Consider the following 21,962-nt stretch of genomic DNA (forward strand, 5'->3'; position numbering starts at 1 on the left):
GACTTCCACCAAGGAGTGCTGCTCAGTGTTACGGCAGATGTTGACCCAACTCGGAGGTTACTGTCCCTTTAATGTAAACATGGTTGTTCGAAAGTCAACCCTGATTGTAAATTCCTACATTCCTAATCACAATGAAATATGGGATATGTTGGCTTGGGTTGAACATCATACACATTTGCTCCAAATATTTTGTTATTGAATGACTGCATTACAATCTTTATTTGTTTCTATAAAAATATAAACGTGGTGGTGAAAGTATACAGATGGTTGAGTTTATGTGTATCAGCGTGCTTATGTATATGCACATGTGTGTCTATGTATATATACATAGATATGTGTTTGTGTACACAGAAATGCAAGCACATAAATATATGTCTATGCATTTTAAATGTATTTCTCTCGTCCTTTGATCCTTTTGTGCATTTTAGTCACTTTACTTGTTTGTTCGTTTGTTTGTTTGGTAAATTCACTGTTCTGATCATTATGTTGAATCTTTACATTATAGCTATAAAAACAAAATGCTAAACAACCTGTAAAAGATGTTATTTACAAAAGTAAAAAATATACGGTACTAAAAGTAAACGTACAAATGTATTTAAATTGTATTAAAGAGATTCAAATTATCCTTTGAAAACGTATGACTTGTTCAAACATATTGCATGCATTTAAAAAAATATATATATATATATTGCATTTGTCTCTATAACTGATCCATTTAGACTGCCCATTGTTATATTCACCTAATCTATTACTTCTTTAGCAAAGACCTGTGAGGCCTATTCCAGGTATAAAGTACTCTTTCAGTAAAGTAGTATTTTCATATGTTTATCTTGGTCTTTCACCATTCAAGAATAAATCATGTATAACTTTTTCTTTAACTATAATATGTGAAAACATAATTCTGTATGAGGTGGGAACTATTAAGCATACCGATATAATACCATCTCATTGGCATTTACATAATGCCTATTAATACCGTGATTTCCTTTGACGATACCAGCAGTAACATTAGCAACATTATCCTGTGCTATTTATAGATGACAGATGTAGCAACCCAGTTTTGGAGATAACAAAGTATAAATAACAGTAAGACAGTCTTAGAGATATTATCTTGACTATACGCCTGACATGTAAGAATAAGGATTCCAATGTATCTGATCGCTTAAAAACAACTGTGAGATTTCCCATTTGGTGCCTTTTGGTCAGCTATAACTTCCGAAGTTTGATAACTACAGATTTTTAGAAATATACATTTCTCTTGTGTGCCAATACGATGCTACATTCGGCTCAGTCTGAGGTTCTAAGCACTCTAGACCAGGTTGTATCAAAGATCTCTGTTATTTTGCTGTGTTCAGCTTTCTCTTAATTCCGATAATTCTCCCAGTTGTTTCAACTGAAAAACACCCCTAAAAAAGGATGCTATCACCACCATACTTCACTGTTGTGATGGCATTGCCCATGTGATAAGTGGTGTTTGGTCTCCTCCTGACATAACACTTCAAATTGAGGCCAAACTGTTCAATATTTGTTTCGTCAGACCAGAGAATCTTGTTTCTCAAGTTTCAGAGACATTTAGCAATTTAGAAACAGGCTTCCATGTGTCTTACAGTGAAGATCTGCCATAGAGGCCAAATCAGTGTTTCTGTGATGGATGTCCTTCCACAAGTTCCTCACAACTTCACACATGATCTTTGGAGCTCACTCAGAGTGACCATTGGATTCTTAGTCACCTTGCTTATCAAGACCCATTTGCTCTGTTTGACCAACAGACAGCTCTTGGAAGAGTCCTGGTTGTTACCAATTTTGGAGGCCACTGTGCTCTTGGGAACCCGGAATAAAGCTAACATTTGTTCAACCTTCCCCAGATCAGTGCCTCAATACAATCCTGTCTCTGAGCTCTGCAGGCAGTTCCTTTGACCTCATGGTTTGTTTTTATGCTCTGATATGGATTTACAGCTGTGAAACGTTATATATACAGGTGTGTGTTTTTCCAAATCATGTTCAATCAATTGAGTTTTCCACATGTGGACTCCAGTCAAAGTGTGGAAGCATCTCAAAGATACTCTGAAAAAATGTTATGCTTCTGAGCTAAACTTTAAATGTCATAGCAAAGCGGCACTTTAATGTTGTCAAGGTTGAACTCCCCAACACGCAAACCAGAGAACAATAAAGGCAAGCACAGGCAGACGTATTACCGACCTTAAGGTGGCCGGACTTAATGTAAGAATAAAAGAGATAAGAATAGTCAGACAAGCGATAAACAAAGCCAAGGGTCAAGGGAGCCAGAAACAAGAATAACCAATAACACGCTGAAGTCAGGAACCAAAGAAAGACAAGATATCAGAATGCACTCTCGGGCTACAATAAACCACAACAGGGCAAGGAAGTGATGTCAGAAGGAGGTTTATATAGGGTAAGGAGTAATCTGATAGGCAGGGACAGAATTGAGACAGGATATAAATAGATGTTGAAATAGGCTACTTTCACTTCAAATGCAAGGTGTAGCATCTACCCCTGTCGGCTACCGTGTGCGCACGCGCACGTCCTTGGACGTGACCCCGGCTGAAGATCCGCATCGCCCAGCAGGAAAGGATGGACTGCAGGACCAGGACGGCGCGGGACATGAGGTATGACACATGCCAAACTTACCTTTCTTTAATTGATTCCTCTTCTCTCCCTCTCTCAGCATCTGTTCTTCATTTCTTCCTATCTGCTCTAGTTGTCTTTAAAACATAAGACAAAGTAGGGACTATTTGTCTTATGGAGGTTTCCTACGTCTGACCATCTCTGACCAGCAGAGGAGCAAAGTGTGCTTCATTTCCGGTGGTCAGAGAAATTTTCCCACAATTCTTAGCTTTCCTTCCTATTCCTGCGATGCTTCCTTTCACTTTTCCTGAACGTCCTGTCACTTAGACAGGACGCCGGCGAAACTACCGAATTGCATCTTAACAGAATGAGAACAGTTTGCTCATTCATGTTAGGACGCATTTCGGGACTTTGTTCGTATCGGAATTTTGGGCCCTAAATGAGAATGTGGAGGGGAACCTATTGTCCTCCCCCCCAGCCCCCACCGCTGAGCGGCGGGTGGGGGCCATAAATAAAAATAAGGGGGGGGGAACCTATTGTCCTCCCCCCCGACGCCCACCCCTGAGCAGCAGGCGGGGGCCATAAAAACATAGTGGCATAGTGAGTAGGGGCATTCTCTTATGCTATTATGGGATCATATTGACCCCCATAGAATGAGGGAGGACATGGGGGCTTAGGAAGTGGAGGAGGGCACTGCTTCCTGCCGCTTCTATTTCTACATTTTACCAGGAGGGAGCTGTGCTCCCACCTTGTAATAAACTGAACGAGCAAACGAACACCGATATTCAGTATTTGTTCGTCTGACATTTCTAGTCATTTATTTGTCTTTCTGGCGAATGAATGAATAGATGAAATTCCCGTTTGCATGCCCAAGTGTTTAACTGGGCATGTGCGGGCATCTCACAGCGCTATCTAGTGTGGGCAGATGACGTGTCCCACAGGGCCTTAATCTACCCACACAAAGATGGCAGCGCCCATAACTTAGGCTTAGGGGCATTTGGGGGTAACTAGGGGGTCAATTAGATGTAGTGAAGTCGGGAGGGGGGGTTAAAAAAAACGGGATTCGGCCATGACAGTGCCGCTTTAATTTAACCCCTTAAGGACACAACCTCTGAAATAAAAGGGAATCATTTATTTTCTGTCATGTGTCCTTAAGGGGTTAAACAATTTTACTATAAGATTCCAGCATAAATAAATGTGAAAAAAATACTTTCAGAATGTAGTATGTAACATCCATACACGCAGTATAAATGCTATACAATGTATGGGTTGGAAATTACTCTTTTCATACAGTAACTGTCAGGATTATTCACTAAAGTGAGAATTCAAAGTGAATTTCAAAGTTAAGTTGGCTGTTGACAAATTGAAAGCATAACTGGTAATTATTTGATCATTTTCCCAGGTCGGCTATTTTGACCTAAAATATTAATTTACTTTAAATTCTCACTTTAGTGGGTTACCCTGTAAGTGTCCAAGTTCAGATGTTCACAGAGCTCTTTACTAAAGTCTGAATGACCTTGAGCTGGGGCAAAACCATCAAACAGCATACAGGACAATGTGGACTACAAAATCCGGACATTGTTGATGGAATTCATCAATGTCCAAATTTTGTCTGGATCTCAACCAGAACAAACGCCACCGGATGTATGATATCCAGACCGAATGAATTAAATCTGGGCCTGGATTAAAAAAAAAAACATAAATAAATAAAGCTATTGAGACTCCAATGAAAAAATATACCTTGACAAAAAATCAAAGTAAGGCCGGAAAAAACCTAGAGATATCTTAATAAAAAGACATACTTGACACTGTCCCTAGGTTACCTCGACACCGCACAAGGCTAGTGCCTACCTGAACCAGGGAACCCTAGAACTATCATCAAAAAAAAATAATGAACTAGAAAGTGCTCATAGTGCTACCCAAAAGTGTAAAATAAAAGTGGGACAGAAACAAAACACCCACTTAATTTGGCATTGAGTGCTGTGTCTTCTTTTCACACAACATGGTGTGACACACACACTGACACACACACACAGACACATTCACACACATGCAAAATGTGCACATTTTAATCTACTTCCCATTTCCTACCTTGAAGGATTGCTTCCCTGGTATCCAGAGTTGTGGCTGAGGCTGTTGGGGGTTGCCGACTGGCAATCCTGCCCAGTCCTCCTTTTCTCTGCCTCCCTGGTCTCTGCCGCGCGTCTCTCTCTCTGGTTGTGCTTTTAAAGTGCCACAGCGCGTGACCGGGCCCTTGCTTACAAACGCCCGCTGGTTGGCCCTTAGTGCATGGGCCACATGGTGGGCCTCCTTAGTGTGCAGGCAACAGGATGCACCAGGGCCCATGGGCGGGAGTAAGCTGTTGAGGGCAGCAGGGCCCATGGCCCGGGGCAGCTGCCTCGTTTGCCCTGCGTTAAAGACGGCCCTGGATCCAGTTATTGGAGACTTCAGTTTAAAGTTTATTCATGAAAGAAAAATGTTGGGATCTAGTGTACCCTCCCCAGGGGCACCACCCTTGGGGATGCCCTAATATTCATAATAAAGGTTCCCCTATTGTACCCTCCCCTGTCTCCCACCCATGGACACAGGGTCAGGTTTCTAATATTCATAATAAAAGGGTGGAACCTATTGTCCCCACTCCTGACCCCCAACCACGTGCGGCAGGTGAGGCAATAATTATTTATAAAATGTGGAGGTGGACATGCCCAGTCGTTCATTTTAAATGTTGAGTAGACATGCCCCCACCTGCCTTATGTATTTAATTTATCCTCAGCCGCCATGCAGCTGTTAATAAATCTCAGATGCCGGTGCTGTTTTGGATGCGGAAAACACTGATTTTCCGAACTCTTCTGAATGCATATTACAGAATCGGTAATTCTGTAAATTGACAATGTGGTTGGAATTTGGTCATTTTAACCAGATTTTGTCCATTCCGCCAAAATCCAATATTTACTAAGTAACGCTGTTAGCTCCAAAATAAACATGACTCGGAACCAACAATCTTATTGTTCTTAATGGTTTATTTAGTATTGTGGAATCTGGAAACAAAAATTAACAAACATAAACAATTTATCAAAGCAAGACATGGGAAAACCTTCACGAAAACAACTGTTTTTAGATAAAAGAAATAGCATGCGTCTCTGAAGACCTCTATACAGGGCCGGACTGGGAATGAAAAGCAGCCCTGGAAAAAAATTCCATACCAGCCCCGCAATGCATCGCGCCAGTTTAGTGCGCAGATATGGAAGCGGGAGAGAGTGCCGTTTGTGCGTGGAGAGAGTGCTGTTTGTGAGTGGAGAGAGTGCCCTTTGTGCATGGAGAGAGTGGCGTTTGTGCGTGAAGGGGTTCTGTGTATGTGGAGGGGTGCTGTTTATGTGTGGAGGGGTTCTGTGTGCGTGAAGGTGTTCTGTGTGCGTGAAGGAGTTCTGTGTGCGTGAAGGGGTTCTGTGTGCGTGGAGGGGGGTGCTGTTTGTGTGGAGGGGTTCTGTGTGCGTGAAGGGGTACTGTGTGTGGGGGGGTTCTGTGTGTGTGGGGGGGTTCTGTTTGTGTGGGGGGGGTTCTGTGTGTGTGGGGGGTTCTGTGTGTGTGGGGGGTTCTGTGTGTGTGGGGGGGGGTTCTGTGTGTGGGGGGGTTCTGTGTGTGGGGGGGGGGGGGGTTCTGTATGTGGGGGGTTCTGTGTGTGTGGGGGGATTCTGTGTGTGTGTGGGGGGGGGATTCTGTGTGTGTGTGTGTGGGGGGGGGTTCTGTGTGTGTGTGTGGGGGAGTTATGTGTGTGTGATGGGGGGGTTCTGTGTGTGTGTGGGGGGGGTTGTGTCTGTGTGTGTGAGAGGGGGGGTTCTGTGTGTGTGGGGGGGTTGTGTCTGTGTGTGTGGGGGGGTTCTGTGTGTGTGGAGGGGGGTTCTGTGTGTGTGGAGGGGGAGTTATGTGTGTGTGTGGAGGGGGGGTTCTGTGTGTGTGGGGGGGGGTTCTGTGTGTGTTGGGGGGAGGAGTGTAGTGTGTGTATGGGGGGGGTTATATAAAAAAAATTAAAAAAACTTTATATTACTCCCCTCCTCCCTTACCTTTGGTCAGGGCCCAGGGGACAGGGGGAACTTTTCAATCCCTGGTAGTCCAGTGGTGGCGCGTGCTGTTCAGCCTGCAGCTCCTCTAGCTGCAGGCTGACTTCGCTCTCGTCCCGCGAGAACAGCAGGCAGGTCGGAGCGTTGCCATGGTAACGCACGGCATTGCTCCAACCTGCCTGCTCGCGGGAGGAGCGTTCTCGCTTGCAGGTTCCTGTGAGACCGGGTAGGGGAACAGAAGCTCCCCTACCCGGTCTGTCTGCTTGGCCACGCTACATTCTGTGACCGGCAGGAGGGGAGCACATCCCCACCTTCCGGTGACCCTGTATTTGCGGTCCGGGCTGGTGCACACTAGGGTGTCCCGGTGGGCCAGTCCGGCCTTGCCTCTATATATAGTAATACATTGTTGAATCTAAACAAATGCTTGAAATATGCAATTTTTTCTGACTTATTACCCACAAATGTAGTTTGTTTTTTGATACTGAATCTGTAAGGAATTATTTCAAGAGCAAAAGTAATAAATTATTCCACTGCTTTTATTCATATATGAGGTTATGCTTTAGTTGGCAGTCCGATTTATGCTCTTTGTCACACGAGAACTCAGATCATACAATAGAAATTGGCTCTTTTGGGGAAAGAATAAGCTATCTGACCTGTGTTTTCTCCCTGAGCAAGTTCAGCACCGTTTCCAAACACTTACTCTTATCACCAAGTTCTATCACTTTTCAAGAGCCAATTTCTCATTTATGGGTTTTAACTTTGTAGATTCTTGCAATAAAAATTCCAAAATTTCTTGGCCTGTTCTCTTTTTCATTCAAGGAGAACAACAGTTGAAAATCTTACTTAGTAAGGAATACAGGCACTTTTTATTGTAGCACCCAAAGTGTCAAATCTCACGCTGATAACATAGAGCAAATTGGTCGTTATAACACCACCTAATGGGTTACTTGTCCTGAACTACCAAACATATTGCTCTCCTTTTCTCAACTAGAACTATGGGTTTCTCTTATTTTTAAATATATCCTGGGAAAAAGATATTATTAACCATCTGAAAGGGACGCTAACAACATTACTTAGATTATGGTGCATGAGGTCCCCTGTCCCCTTTTCCTTGCACATTGTGACATATAATTGGTAGTGGTAGTTTGCAAAGATATTTTTTCCTAATGTTTTTTTTATCATTTTCTTTCAGAGGAAAAATGACCACTATTCACTCACTGCCAATGTATCATTCGTAGTGAAGGATATGCCGTATAATATTAGGCCGGCAAAGCTCCCTGCGGCAAGCATAGCGGTAAGAATGCCATTCTATAGTGCTATATAAGGACGGTCAAGTGAAAACTGCAAGAATATTCATCGTTCTGTCCCTGCGTTGTCATGGATGAGGGCTGCCTATTGTAATTATGATTTTGTGTAACTATACCAAAATTATTGCAATGTACATTTTTTATAAAATGTGAACTTTTACCCACAATAAGGGCATATAAGGACATTTTAAATGTGCATGTTGTGGTTATGGTGACAGCATGTTCCTTGCACCGTACTGTGGTTAGAAAATACACAAGGACATAAGGGGGACATTCAGAGACACACAAAGGTGGGTTAAGAAAGACATTTACAATTCGAGGGGAAAGACGCCAACACAAAAATAACTTTGGCATGCCCCGAATGAGTTATATTAATGTGTCCACGTTTGGAAGGTTTTATTAAAGTTAGGTCTGTGAGTACATAGAGGTTATATGCACACTAGATGATGACACTCTTAAAATCCCACCATATCTCAGATGTTATGTAGTAGGGTCTGCTCACTAAATTCCAAATTGCAGCAAATTGAAATCCAAATGGCAAATTTAATGCAAACTGACGATTTGGCAAAAAAATCTCCAGCACAGCTATAGATCCAGCTTGGCTACGTTAGCCTCAAATCTGCCCTTCGTTTTTTTTAATTAGCTACAATTCAGATTTTAATGAATGGACTCTGATTGTATCTAAGACGTTTGGCAACTGTTCCTTTAACAACGATCAAAAACGAGGCAAACATTCGACAGTTTCCGGCTTGAAGTCACATTTATTCCTAGCTCTTCGGCAGCAGTTGACAGACGTACAGGGCGCATGTGGATAACTAGGCATTGACACGTCTGTCCAGTGCATCTTATGCAAAGGTCATCTGTCATCTGGTCTCTCTGCCTGCCAGTCTCCCAGTCTCAAAATTCTCTTTGAAATTTTACTTTAGTCTATAACCCTGTCTATTATCTGTATATCTATATGTATTCATATCTATATTTTAATGGTAATACATGTCTATAAGAGATCAATCTTAAAATGTAAGCACAGGGCCCTTGCGTCCAACTCGTCTTGTTGCAACTACTTGTTTGTTACACAATCTTTTGTACAGCGCTACAAAATTAGTTGGCACTTTATAAAAAATAATATTATGTAGTAAAATGCATGGATTATATATGAAAATAGTCTCAAGTCCAGGCACAATCGGGCAAACTGTAACAGACACAGATGGAAGAGGAATGATCATTTTCAGTATCACAAGGATTTATAGCAAGACCTTGCAAAAAGTTATTGTTTTGAATCATTAAATTGAAACATTCATCGGTTTATTTTAATAAGCCCACACTGCACTGCATCAGGATTCAATAGCAGAGAGCTCTATTATGTAGAGTAGCTATACACATTTATATATGTATGTACATGTGTTTATTTATTTGTTAATATATATTTATATGGCCGTCTGCCTAGAATTATATATATATGTAAAAGTCGATATGTTTGTGCACAGTGAATGAATGATTATAATAACAGTAATAATGATTTAACATGTGATTGTTAGAAATAATTGCTAGAAAAACACGACAACTGAGTTTGTAGTAATTAATATTCGTGACATATGTTTACAGCATTTAAGCAGCTACGAGACCTTTTGGCAGACGAATTTATAATTAGATGGAAAACTTCGTAAAAGATCGTCAGACATGTGACATTTGGCATGTGCAGAATTTTAACACTAAAACAAATATTTTTTAAGAAACTGTTTATAATGTGGTGCTTAGTTATAGCCTGAAGTTATTTAGGACCTGCTGTTTGCTTCTGTTTTAGAGGACATTATGTAGATATCTCAAAAACTTCTTTATTAGCACTATACCCATGAAGTTTCTATTTACTAACAGAGTGATTTACTAAAGATGAATGGCAGGGGCATTCTAGGTGGCAAATAGACTAGGGACACAAAAATATATTTGATAGCCCCTCTACATTTTATCTTAAGCATTCCAAAATCTCCACCCAATGCCACAGCCCAAGTGCCTCCGGTATATATATACATATATACATATACACATACCAGAGAAGTTGTGGTGGGGAAAAAGTGTGGATGAAAACCCCTTCCACCTGAAATAAGTGGCTAGTTAATGCGATGTTAAACACAAATACATACACCAGGCAAGCCATAACACTTGCTTTTCCCACAGAAATCCCGCTTTAACAGTACTCTCACTACTGCAAGGGATTCTGGGTAGGCGTATGCAAATGAGCTCGACAAAGAACCACATTTTTGCCTTATAATTCCACTTTATACATGGATTCCTTGGAGTATGTGTCTGCTGCATACAACAGCTTCGAAACACAACTCAGGAAGAGGTGCAATGCCAGTGAACCACTCATGGACAGCTGTTTCGTTGTTATTTCAACTCATCAGCATGAGTTAAGTTACTGGCTTGCTATGGAGGCTTGGCGTTACTTGTTAAGCACATACCATATATATATATAATGCCACCTTGACATTTAATTATGTGTATTCTTCAAGCTTATTTAGAATAGCTTTAGATTATTCAGTATTATTGAAGGAGGACCCAATTAGATTTATTTGCCAAATTCTGCCTGGCTATAACACTACATTCAACAGGCATACATAAAGAGTTAAACCATTTTAGAAGTTGGTATTTTGGATGGTTTCAGGACTTCTCAGGAATTGTATGGAGTGGATGCTTGCATTGTTTTGACTCAATTTATCAGCACATGGGCCTCAATTGTATTGCACCTCAGCTATACAGCGATAAATGAAACGTTTAAATCATTAGAGCTTACAATTTATCTAAACAATTGCCATGTCCTGTTAGGACTTTCACAATCTTTAAGCCCTGTGTGTTTAGTATATCTGTACCGTCATTCCTGGTCCAGACATTAATGAATTGGGATATTTGTTTACATTTTGTAAAGACAAATTCACATTTGTATTTATTTTAATAATGTTTTTTTGGGGGGGTACATTTAACTATTAATCTGGAGCTGATGTTTGAATATTTTTGTTATTTTGTAACATACGGGGGGTGTAACTAAATATTTAGTAAAATACTTTATATGTATTATAAATGTAAGAAAGGCATAAACAGTTTGTAAAATCTTGATAATAGCAATCAGGAAATGGATCTGACCCTTCCTCTATTTGGCAGATTAGAGATGCTTAGCATTGAAATTTTTAGCCCTAATTTATAATAGAACCAGGTTACAGGAGAATTAAAAGTTTATTGTCTAGGCCTACAGCCAATTCATAGTAGTGGCAGATCTAGGGGATGAGCACTTAGGCAAATGCTCCCCAAAGCAGCCAAGACCATTTTGGTTGGGTGATGCAACCATTAGTGTCTCTCTGTCCTTGCCAGCCCAGCCCAGTCCTGCTCCCCTTCACTTAATGTGTGAAGACGTTTCCTGAGGAAACATATAGAAATTACATTTCACACCTGCCTACTTCCTTAAAATACTTCCTCATACATTGCACTGCATTGGGGTGGCTCTGTTCCCCAGTTTAGACAGTTTAGACCCAATTGGCAGAGGCTAGGGGGATACTAAATTTGATTTGTCCAGGAAATTATGGGTCTAGGAGAGAGATATGGGTCTGGGGGACACATATATGTTGTTGGGACAGTAAAATAAATTGGTTGAAGGGGGAAGATATAGTGTTGTGAAATAATAGAGAGAGATGGAACTGGAGGGAGAGAGGACAGGAGAAACAGTGAGAGAGGGGCTGAATAGGGGATGGGACTGGGAGAGAGCAATGAAACTGGTGGAGGAAGAAATAAGATGGGGATAAGAAATAGAGAGACAGGGAGATAGACTGGGAGATAGAGCTAATATATAGAGGTAGGTAGAGATTGAGGGATAGAACTAAGAAATAGAGAGATGAGATTAGGAGGAAGAGAAATAGAGATGGGTCTGGGAGGTTAGAGATAAGGCTAGTATGGAGAGATGGAACTAGGAGACAAAGAGAAATTGTTGTGAGAGTGAGAAATTAGGCTGATAAAGAGAGAGATGTGGCTGGGAAGAAAAGATATAGTACTAGTAGAGAGATGGGGCTGATAGGGAGACCCAAAATAGCAAAATTATTGCAGATGACAAACATTTTCTAAACATTTTTCCTTTAAATATCGTTTGGAAATGTGTAATTATTTTGTATCTGTTGCCACATATGAACACATTAAAAACTAAGGCAGTTTTGTCCTTTGCCTTATTTTGTAGATGATATATCTATACTGTCCAACATTCACATGGTGTAGGCCACGCATTCTTAACCCCGCACTCGAGGACCCATGACCGTCCATAGTCCAGTCTGGTTTGCTGACATTCTATTTTGGCAGATTTAGGAAATCCTTAAATAATTTTTCATTGTGGGTCTTTGAGGTTTAACAGCATCTACCAGTGGCCAATACTGTAGATCAAAGTGGTGTCCAGCACTTCTTCAGAACCAGCCAAAAGTGTCAGAGTGGAACCTAAAATGGCTTTTTGCTCCCCGTAGACTACTGTGATCAACACAATTATTCGAATGCACAGTTTCCTTAAAACAGACACCAGTGCAACACTGTTTTCATACTGATCTTACACATAAGGGTTAAGTTTTTAGTCCCAAGCAGTCTTGTAAACCATTCTAATCTTGCATTAAGTATATAAAGTGACATTTTGTTTTAGCACTCGTTAATAAGAAATGATCGAGTGCTTCAATCTAAACATTTGCACAATTCTCCATAAAGTGTGTTTATACAAAGACACAGTAGTTTAAAAACAAAGTCTCATCTATATCATTTATTGCTGACGTCCCATGGGAACCAATCTTGACATTTCTAGGCATTGTTTTAAAAACATAACAATTCTGGCGATACACGAGGCATGCATTTTTGTTGTAGCACACTAAAATGTGAGTTTAACCTCCCAGCCATCAGATATAGTAGATTAATGGCTTCCTAAGGCACGGCACATATGTCTTAGGCGTTCTAGGTTCACAGCCAAAGTGTATCTTTTTGTGAACATCTCAAAGGATGTTGCTTGTAAGGGAATTTTTTTCCAACCGTCGTCCATAAGTATTATGTATATATTGCAATAATTAGCAGAAAAACTGTTTTATTTATTGCATCCACTTTGACATTCAGATGATTAAATCTCACTTTCCTTTATGTTTTTTTCCATTTTTTTCCTCCCAGCTTAATGCATAAACTCCCACAATTTTCCTGTTTAAGTTAAGTCAGTTAGATTGAAAACAGATAGTGTTTGATGGATGAAATATGTCGACCCAACTGCTGTCTTATATATGTTGTGTTGACTTGTCTTTCTATTGTTTCAGATAAAAACATCGGTGATCTGGGCCACTCCAAATGTATCATTTGCCATCCCTCTCTGGGTAATCATTCTGGCTATTCTGCTTGGGTTGCTGGTTCTGGCTATTTTAACGCTGGTGATGTGGAAGGTAGGTTCACTAATAACTATGGGATTTAAGAATAGAGGTAGGTTGGTGGCTTACCCTGGGGATAACGTGATTAACCATCTGCACAGGCGCGGAGCCTATTCACAAACACTGCTGCTGTTGTTCTCTCTACACCTCCACAGCGTGGAGGGTAATTGCCCTTTGATGGGTTCATTTTAATTTTTCTTTTTTTATTAAAAAAATATAAACATTTGACATATTTTTAAAAGTATTTATCATATGACCATTGCCATGTAATAATCATCTAGTACTCTCTAACCGGATATGTAAGTAAGTAATATGTCAGTAACATGTTACTCATCCGGTGCTACAAAAGTTGATAAATAGCAAATGCATAGGATAAAAGATGCTTTTTTGTTAAGTTTAGCTAAATTACAATGGGCAGAGTAGTGTTTACCAGTCAAGGGAGGACCAGAACCAAAGTTCGAGAGGGGCAATAGAACATAATTTAACATATCTATCCTCACATGGAGATTTATTGACTAAACTCTGACTTGTAGTGAATTAAAATTAGCACGAAAAAATGTAGGCAAATATAGCTGATTTGGAGAATTTAACAACTCCACTACAGTCATAGCTTGGCTCTTTAAGCCTTTCATTTTGCCATCTGGATATGAATTCAATACAGTTTAGACATAAAGTGTGTGTGTGTGTGTGTGTGTGTATATTTGTGTGGAATGTTGATGGTGTGTACATGTGTGAATGCAGGGGTGTATATATGCCATATGACAATGTGTTCTCCACACCCCTCCCCCCTTTGTATATCTCTCCATCTCACACTATTCCTTTATCTCTCCCCCACTTGTGTCTATACCTCAAAACCCCTTTCCACCACCTGTGTCTCTCTGCCTTTTCTCCTACTTGTGTCTGTGTACATATACTCCTCTTTCCCCTACTTGTGCCCCTCACCCTCTATCCCCTTTCCTCCATTTGAGTCCCTCTGCATATACCCCTGTTTCCCCCACTTTTGTCCCTCCAAACATATCCCTTTGTATCTATATGCCAATACCCTCTTGCGCTACTTGTTTTCCTCTGCCCATGCCCCCTTGTGTCTCACTGTCCATACCTCCTCCTCTCTGTGCACTGCCCATTTACCCATACCACCTTAATTTCCCCTCAAGTGCCCTCTGCTCTACCCCTTCCAATGTTACTACCTCCATCTGCCTCCTACCTTATCATTGGTGGCTGAGTGGTAATGGAATTAAAGTCCTGGGAGTAGGACTCTGTGAAGTCCTGGATGCTCTATGCAGAGAGTGGAGATATAACGTAATATCACTGCTCCCTTTACCAATGTCACAGCCCAGCATCTAAGTGGAGAGTCCTGGCAGAGCGTGCTGTGCTCACTCCCAGGAGTCTGACTCTATTACCGTTCAGTTTGCATCGCCAGCACCAAATAATATAGCGCCTCAAAATTTTAATAAATACATTTTAACGCAGCTAGAAAAAAACATTTTCAAGGCACACTTCTTACTAGAGTCTTACTAGATTGATAGGCATACTTCTAGTCAAACTGACTTCATAGTCTTAATTACATTGTCGATTGGAAATCCCAATTTCAATGTTGACATTTATTAAAAAACATGTTATAAACTGTTTTCGACTAAGCAATGAAGTCAATGTGCTCGTGGCCCACTTTGCGATGTCAATTATACTGAACTGACTAATAAAAGGTTAGATCACTGGGCTTTCATTGTTACGAATACAATACATTTTTATGGTGTAATCATACTCAGTAAAGCTAGATCCAGTAGGCAAAGGGTATTTTACAAGACTTTTTTTTGACAGAGAGACAATCCAATATAGTGGATGTCTGAGGGCACTGCCGGCCAGCTGACAGCATAAATACATCTGGTATAGATCAAATTGTCTGCCTTTTAAAGTGCACCACAGTCATTTTTTTTGCATCTCAGATACACTTTCAAGTCAGCGAGTGATAAATACATGTGGAATAGATGTATACAGACAGATACAAACAATGATTAGTGCCCTTTGTAAGAAGTTAACATCTTCAGGAAGTGCTGAAGCCTTAATGGTTCAGTCATTCACGGCCGGATAAAAATACATTTAAAACTGACTTTGAATAGTTAGAGTTCTTGTTATACTATTCCCATAATTATATGCAATTAGGAATCTGCACTTATGTTCTAGGGTTGGACAACTGGAGGGTGTAGTGTGTCAAAAAAGGTTTATTATTAATGTGCAGCGTTATCCGGAGAATATCACAGAGGTGGTCATTGTCGACAAACATGCACAGAATGGTTCTGCGGTTAAGTGGTTTTGTATCTCTTTGGGGATCCAGAGAACTGCGCTTGTGATTCCATACGCGTATGCGGAGACAAACGTCATGCGTGCATCCACAAGATGTAAATAAAAATGTTGCATGTGTTGATAACAGTTTGACATCAGATAGTGACTATTTATCATCCTGATAAGAAGTTATTAACATGCACACTGGAACTGAGTTTAATAATCTCCTGTCCAATATATGTAAAATTCTACCCTTTATTACAATGAAAATTCAGCGAGATATCTAGCCATGCTTTTTATTTTTACTGGCTTTGTTTAGCCAGACATCCAGTGGAACACTATGAAGACAAGAATACAAACATGTATTCCTGACACTATAGGTCTAATAGTGCTGTTTAAGTCCCCAGTGGATTTTTCCAGCGGCGTACGATCTCCTTGTGGCAGGCTCCCCCGCTCCACCCCCTTGGCTGAGATCATCAAACATAGGAAAGCATTTGGAGGCTATCATGCATGCGCGGCATAACTCAGAAGAGGCAGTGTTTGCATGGACTGATTATACTCACCAGAACAACCACATTAAAGTGACACTCCAGTGCCAAAATACAAAAAAAAAAAAAAAAAAATCACTGTTTAGTAGTTATAACCCAAATAAAAACTTGCATTCATTTAATTATGTATTTTTTTTATTGGGGATAGATCTCAAATCAGCTTGCAAAACCTGCAGTTCTCTTGTCTGCTGCCATTTTTTTCTGGTTTAAGTCATACAGCACTCCCCCGTCCCACTACCCTTGTTTCCTTTGTGATTTTTTGTTTGTTTGTTTCTTTGTTTTTCTTTATTGTGGAATGTATATAAATTTATCTAAAGGTACACTTTGAAAGATAATATAGTCTAAGAAATAAAAAGTATCACAGATTTTTTAAAAACATTTTAATGCAATTGTTATACATAAAATCACAATATATAAACAAATTATTCAACTGCTTATAAAGTACATCATGAAAAATAATAGCAAAATAAAAATATTTTCTTAACACAAATACATAGATTTATTATTGAACCTGTCAGGGTATGAAAATGTTTAAGCAGAGGTAGGAGTTATAATACAGTGGTGTCATTTGGAAATGTGATTAAAAGGGCATCTATAAATGGTAGAGGTTGTTTTTGCAGAGTTTATAAGAAAACATAAATAAAAGTCACATTGTCCTGTGTTATCCTTTGCCCTTTTTGATCTATTATTATGTTCAAAACGAGCTTGTTGTTGCCTTTAACACAGACTGGGCACATGATTCTATGGCTAACAAAACCTGATTTATTAAATATTGTATGTGCCAAAGATCTCATTTCTTTTTTTTTTTTTTTTCTTTTTTTTTAAATACCTTAGGCACACCGGGGTAATCTCTAAATCCTGGACTGTTAGGTGTGCCTTGCAGGGATGCATTTACCACAAGGCAAACAAGGCATTTGCCTAGGGCGGCACTTTCAGGGGGGGGGGGGGGCGGCAAAAAATGCCACCCCAAGCTCCCAGGTAAATGCCTTGTGTGTACTGGGGGGCTCAAGTGCTGGCTGCCACCTTAGGGCTCCCCTCCCCCAGGTGTTAAAGTACTAATTTTCTAGCCGGGCAATGAGGGAGATATGTCCTAAAATTTTTTTAAATAATTGGTGAGTGTATGAGAAAATGTCTGTGTGTGTGTGTGTGTGTCTGGCAGTGAGTATGTTTGGGACTGTCAGTGAGTGTGTGTTTGTGTCTGTCATTGTGAGCGTGTGTGTCTGTCAATCAAAAAAAAGGCCTTGACACGAGTTGGTGGGGCAAATTTAGATAAGGGGTGTAGAATTTAGTCGTGCCTAGGGCAGCACAAATCCAGAATACACCACTGGTGCCTTGAGGAGCCCTGCTCTATGCAGAGAGTGGAGATATAACGTCATATCACTGCTTCCTTTACCGATTTCACTGCCCAGCATCCAACTGGAGAGTCCTAGCAGAGCGAGTTGTGCTCTCTCTCAGAAGTCTGGCTCTATTACAGTTCGGTTTGCATGCCAGCATCAAATAAAATAGGGAGGTCCATGCTCGCCTCAAATATTAAATAAATACATTTTCACGCAGCTAGAAAAACATTTTTAAGGGCACACTGTATTTTTTTCTTTTTACTTTAATCAGTGGATTATAACAGTTGCATTTACTTGAAGTCTTACTGGACTTTCCTCAAGTAATTTTAGTCCATCTCTTATCTGGCTCTTTTTCTCCCGACGCAGTTCTTGTCCAGGAGATTCTGGTAAAAGGATGTATTCTACCTGTTAAAACTCTTTATAAATACATATATTATACTCTTGCATGCTCCCTCCCCCCCCCCCCCCCCCCCCGGTTCAATTTGCCTCTTTGCATATGGGTGCAGGAAGCCTCTCCCAGTTTTTGGTCATTACTTTTTTGCAGATACCACGACTGAGTTTATCCCCATTATTGGTCAGTCTAGTTTTGATGCAATATTACAACATTCTAACCCAGTGGAAGAATTAAAATCATTAAAAAAAATCTAAAATCTGATCTGATTTTATTTCAATATGGAATGTAAAAAAAAAAAAAAGGTTTTTGTTGCACCTCCCATATACCCAATCAGGACAGGCTTAGATCAGTGCCAAGATTTCAGTGAACAGTTTACAGATCAGGGGTGTTTTTTTTTTTTTTTTTATCTTATATACTATAATACTGAGTTTAAAAGGTTATCCATTGCAATTCTTTGTTCAACCTTTGAGTATTTAAACTCGTGTAGTAAAAATAAAATTGTATGTTTTGATAGAATTCTTGGATTAAAGCTAAATGAAATGCTTCTGCAGGTCTGTTTTTCCCCTTCATTTTCATATAATGAATTTACAAGGTTAAGGTGGAGACAGCGTGTCTCCACTTTCGAAAACTTTTTGTTTTAAACACTGTTATATCGATCAGGCAAAATGCACGTTAACCCTTTGGGATACACTATGTTCTTTTAATGTTTGTATTGCTGGAAATAGAATGGTCTGGAGGAGAGTGCGTGAATGTCATTTTTCTTCATATGTGGTGGTCCTTAGCTAGGATATGTATTTGCTTAGCATGCTATTGTTTACATTTTCCATTAGACAGAGGGCTAATCCTGGCCATATGTTTTTTGTTTAGTAGGATTCCCTCTTACTATTTTCTAATTTGAAGGATATATTGAACACAGAGGATAATAAATTCAAATCTAAATTACCACAGATCAGTGCTTTATATGGGGGGGAAATGTCTTGTTTTTAAGGGTTTATTAAAACAACGTTCAATCTTTGAAGGAAAATCTTAATTTGTTTTAAAGTTTAATTAAACCTTTAATTTATTTGATTTTATCTCACTTTGGCACTCAATGGGTTAAGAAGGCTAACGATCCATTCCAAATGAACATTTAAAACAAAGTTAGCACTTTTCTGAAAATTATATTATTAAATAAATCATTGCAAATCACCTATAGATAGTGTTAATCTTTCTTTCATGCAATGCTCCATTTATTTTAAAATATATTGAAAAATGTTAGCAAGTCAACGATCCAGTTGAGTTCAGGCACAGCCAGGGCACGCAATGCAAATGTGGAGGAGATAAAAAAATACATTGCATTTGTTTCTCCTTTTCTACTAACTGTATCCAAAGGGCAACATTTACAGTGGTGATTGACAGGAGGCCAAAATGGAGGCACACAATTTCATTGTATATGTGGGGATTTCTACATTTAATTCTATTTTTCACACCTGACAAAAACATATTTGCTTGAATGTCCCCCTTTAAATTAAAGTTTTACTAACGTTTTGTATTCTTTTGTTTTTCTGTTTACAGTGCGGTTTCTTTGATAGAGCACGACCTCCTCAGGGGGATGTTACAGATGACACGCAGCAACTAACCAACAAGACAGTGGAGGCTTGATCAATAACCCAAATGCGTTCGAGTTAAGAAACGAGATAAACAGTTATTTTTCTACAAAGTTCTCTTTGTGAATGTACCTGAGTCATGACAATGTCATGAGTTGGAGCTGGCCAGAAACTCTACGAATATTCATTGAAGAGCTTTTTTTCGTTGCCTTAAAAAAAAACAGAAAGAAAAACATTCTCCAACACAGTAATGGTTTGTTTTTTTACTTGAATAGTCCCCAGAGTTTGTTTGGATGTGTTGAATATGCATGCTGTGTGCACTCTTAAGACATTTTATAGTTAATTGACTTTCAGTAAGGCAGTGCCTTTATTACTGTAACTCTGGGATTTCACTAGCCTTAAGACCACTACTGTTACGTGAAGGGGTTTGTTTTTTGGACACCTACCTGAACAAAATACACATGAATGGTTGGAAATGAGTGGATAAGCCTTTGGAAATATCTGGGAATATTGGGAAAGTTTGCAAAAAAAAAAAAAAACTTGTAAGAGAAGCACAAATATGTATTTTTTCATTATCTCTTCGAGATTTCAAGCAATTACAATGTTATTGGCTCCTTGAAACACACAGCTGTAATATTGTCCTAATAATGGTATTACCAGTTTTCCACCAAGCACCACTTTATGGAAACAAAAGACAAAGGACTTGTAACACTTGCAAAAAAAAAATGGCTTTAAGTTCGCCCTTTACAATGAAGACTATATTGCCTTGATCAGGAGTCACAATGAATTTACAGGACTAAAACGAAAGCTCTATTTTCATATCTGTTGGCTGTATTTTTCACACCAAAGACTACGACTTGCCTGTTACAATGCAACATGGCTTTCTGTTTGGACTGCGGTTATGAGATCCAGGTTTTCAGCGCAGAGCCCAAAAAGAAACATTAATTACATGGAAAAGAATGGTCTGCACACCATAATATGCAAGTAATATCCTAATGCGATGTTCTATGCCTCTTCAAGAGGCAACGGAGCCCAAGTTAATGAGTAGAAAATGGGTCAGGGCAATGAATGCACTTGCAGATATTTTGGAATGAAATAAAATATAAAAAGGAACCTACACAACATCTATTGAAGCATAGGTCATGACAAGTGAGAAGTAATTATCCCATCTGGTCTGCACATTTTCCTGTCTACCTTGAAACCTCACACATATTCTTTTCACAAATTCTTACTCACACGCCAATATTTTTTTAACTTCCTTAACATTTTTTATTTAACCACTTCAGCAGGACATCTAATACACTCTAAGTAAAACAGCGTATTGCCTTTCACTCTTCCACATTCCGTCTGTAATTTGCAAACCACTTGCTCAAGTGGTCTTCTTTAAAAACGCTTTCAAAACTATTTTTTTTTATATGTTAAGTATGTTTTTTTTTTTTGTTTTTTTTTTAAATGTGTCCATTCTCGTTTTTCCTTTTCATTTTTACTTGATTTATTCTCAATGGCTCCCTCTGATGCTAGTTCGGATAGTTGCAATGTGTTTAAAGATAACTTTTTTTATTTGGGACAATCAATAGATGTGGAATCTGTTGTGTTTTGTTTTCAATGGGAGATTAACTACCGTGGTAAAGCCTGCACTATACCATTAACAACAGTTATTCCAAAATGTGACGTTCTATACATTTATGTTGTATATACTATTGAATTTCCAAGAGCCACAATGGTTCAAAAAATAACGTTTGCATCTTTCATAGAATCAATACTTTTAAAGGGACACTATAGTCACAAAAACAACTTTAGCTTTGTGAAGCAGTTTTAGTCTATAGAGCATGCTTCTGAAGTCTCACTGCTCAATTCTCTGCCATTAAGGAATTAAATCCCTGCGTTTCTGTTTATGTAGCCCTAAGCACACCTCCCCTGGCTGTGACTCACACAGCCTGCATGAAAACAAAATTGTTTCATTTTCAATCAGAGCGTTTATCTCCTGCTCTGTAAATTGAAATTTAATCACGTGCAGGAGTCTCCTGCGGGATCTAGCAAGTTATTAACAGAGCAGGACATACGGAATTCTAAATAAATCAGAATTTGCAAGAAAGGAAGTGTAAACATTAGATTACTCTTTGCAGGAAGTGTTTAGGAAGGCTGTGTAAGTCACATGCAGGGAGGTGTGACTAGGGCTGCATAAACAAAGTCATTTAACTCCTAAATGGCAGAGAATTGAACAGTGAGACTACAAGGGTATCATTTATATACAAAAACTGCTTCATTAAGCTAAAGTTGTTTTGGTGGCTATATTGTCCTTTTAACAAAAATATATATGCATCATTGCATTTGTCTGCCACAAAGCTGATCATTATCAGTAGGCATTTGCTCTCAGCATAAAATCTTATGTGACTTCTAGTCCAGAGAGAGACACGCAGTTGCATGTGAAATAACCATTGTGCATCAT

General features: G+C 39.4%; 1 protein-coding gene across 1 annotated transcript in view; it reads left to right on the forward strand.

Moving 5' to 3' along the window:
* Nucleotides 1–20,944, forward strand: part of ITGA8 (integrin subunit alpha 8) — a 130,286-nt gene extending 109,342 nt beyond the window's left edge. Inside the window, exons 28-30 of the mRNA XM_063452474.1 lie at nt 7,837–7,938; nt 13,261–13,383; nt 19,482–20,944. Of these exons, the coding sequence (XP_063308544.1) occupies nt 7,837–7,938; nt 13,261–13,383; nt 19,482–19,568 (312 nt within the window). The 3' untranslated portion in view covers nt 19,569–20,944. The remainder of the gene's footprint in view (nt 1–7,836; nt 7,939–13,260; nt 13,384–19,481) is intronic.
* The last annotated feature ends 1,018 nt before the right edge of the window (nt 20,945–21,962 follow it).

This window comes from Pelobates fuscus, chromosome 4 (assembly GCF_036172605.1).
Source record: "Pelobates fuscus isolate aPelFus1 chromosome 4, aPelFus1.pri, whole genome shotgun sequence".
NCBI classification, from domain to species: Eukaryota; Metazoa; Chordata; class Amphibia; order Anura; family Pelobatidae; genus Pelobates; species Pelobates fuscus.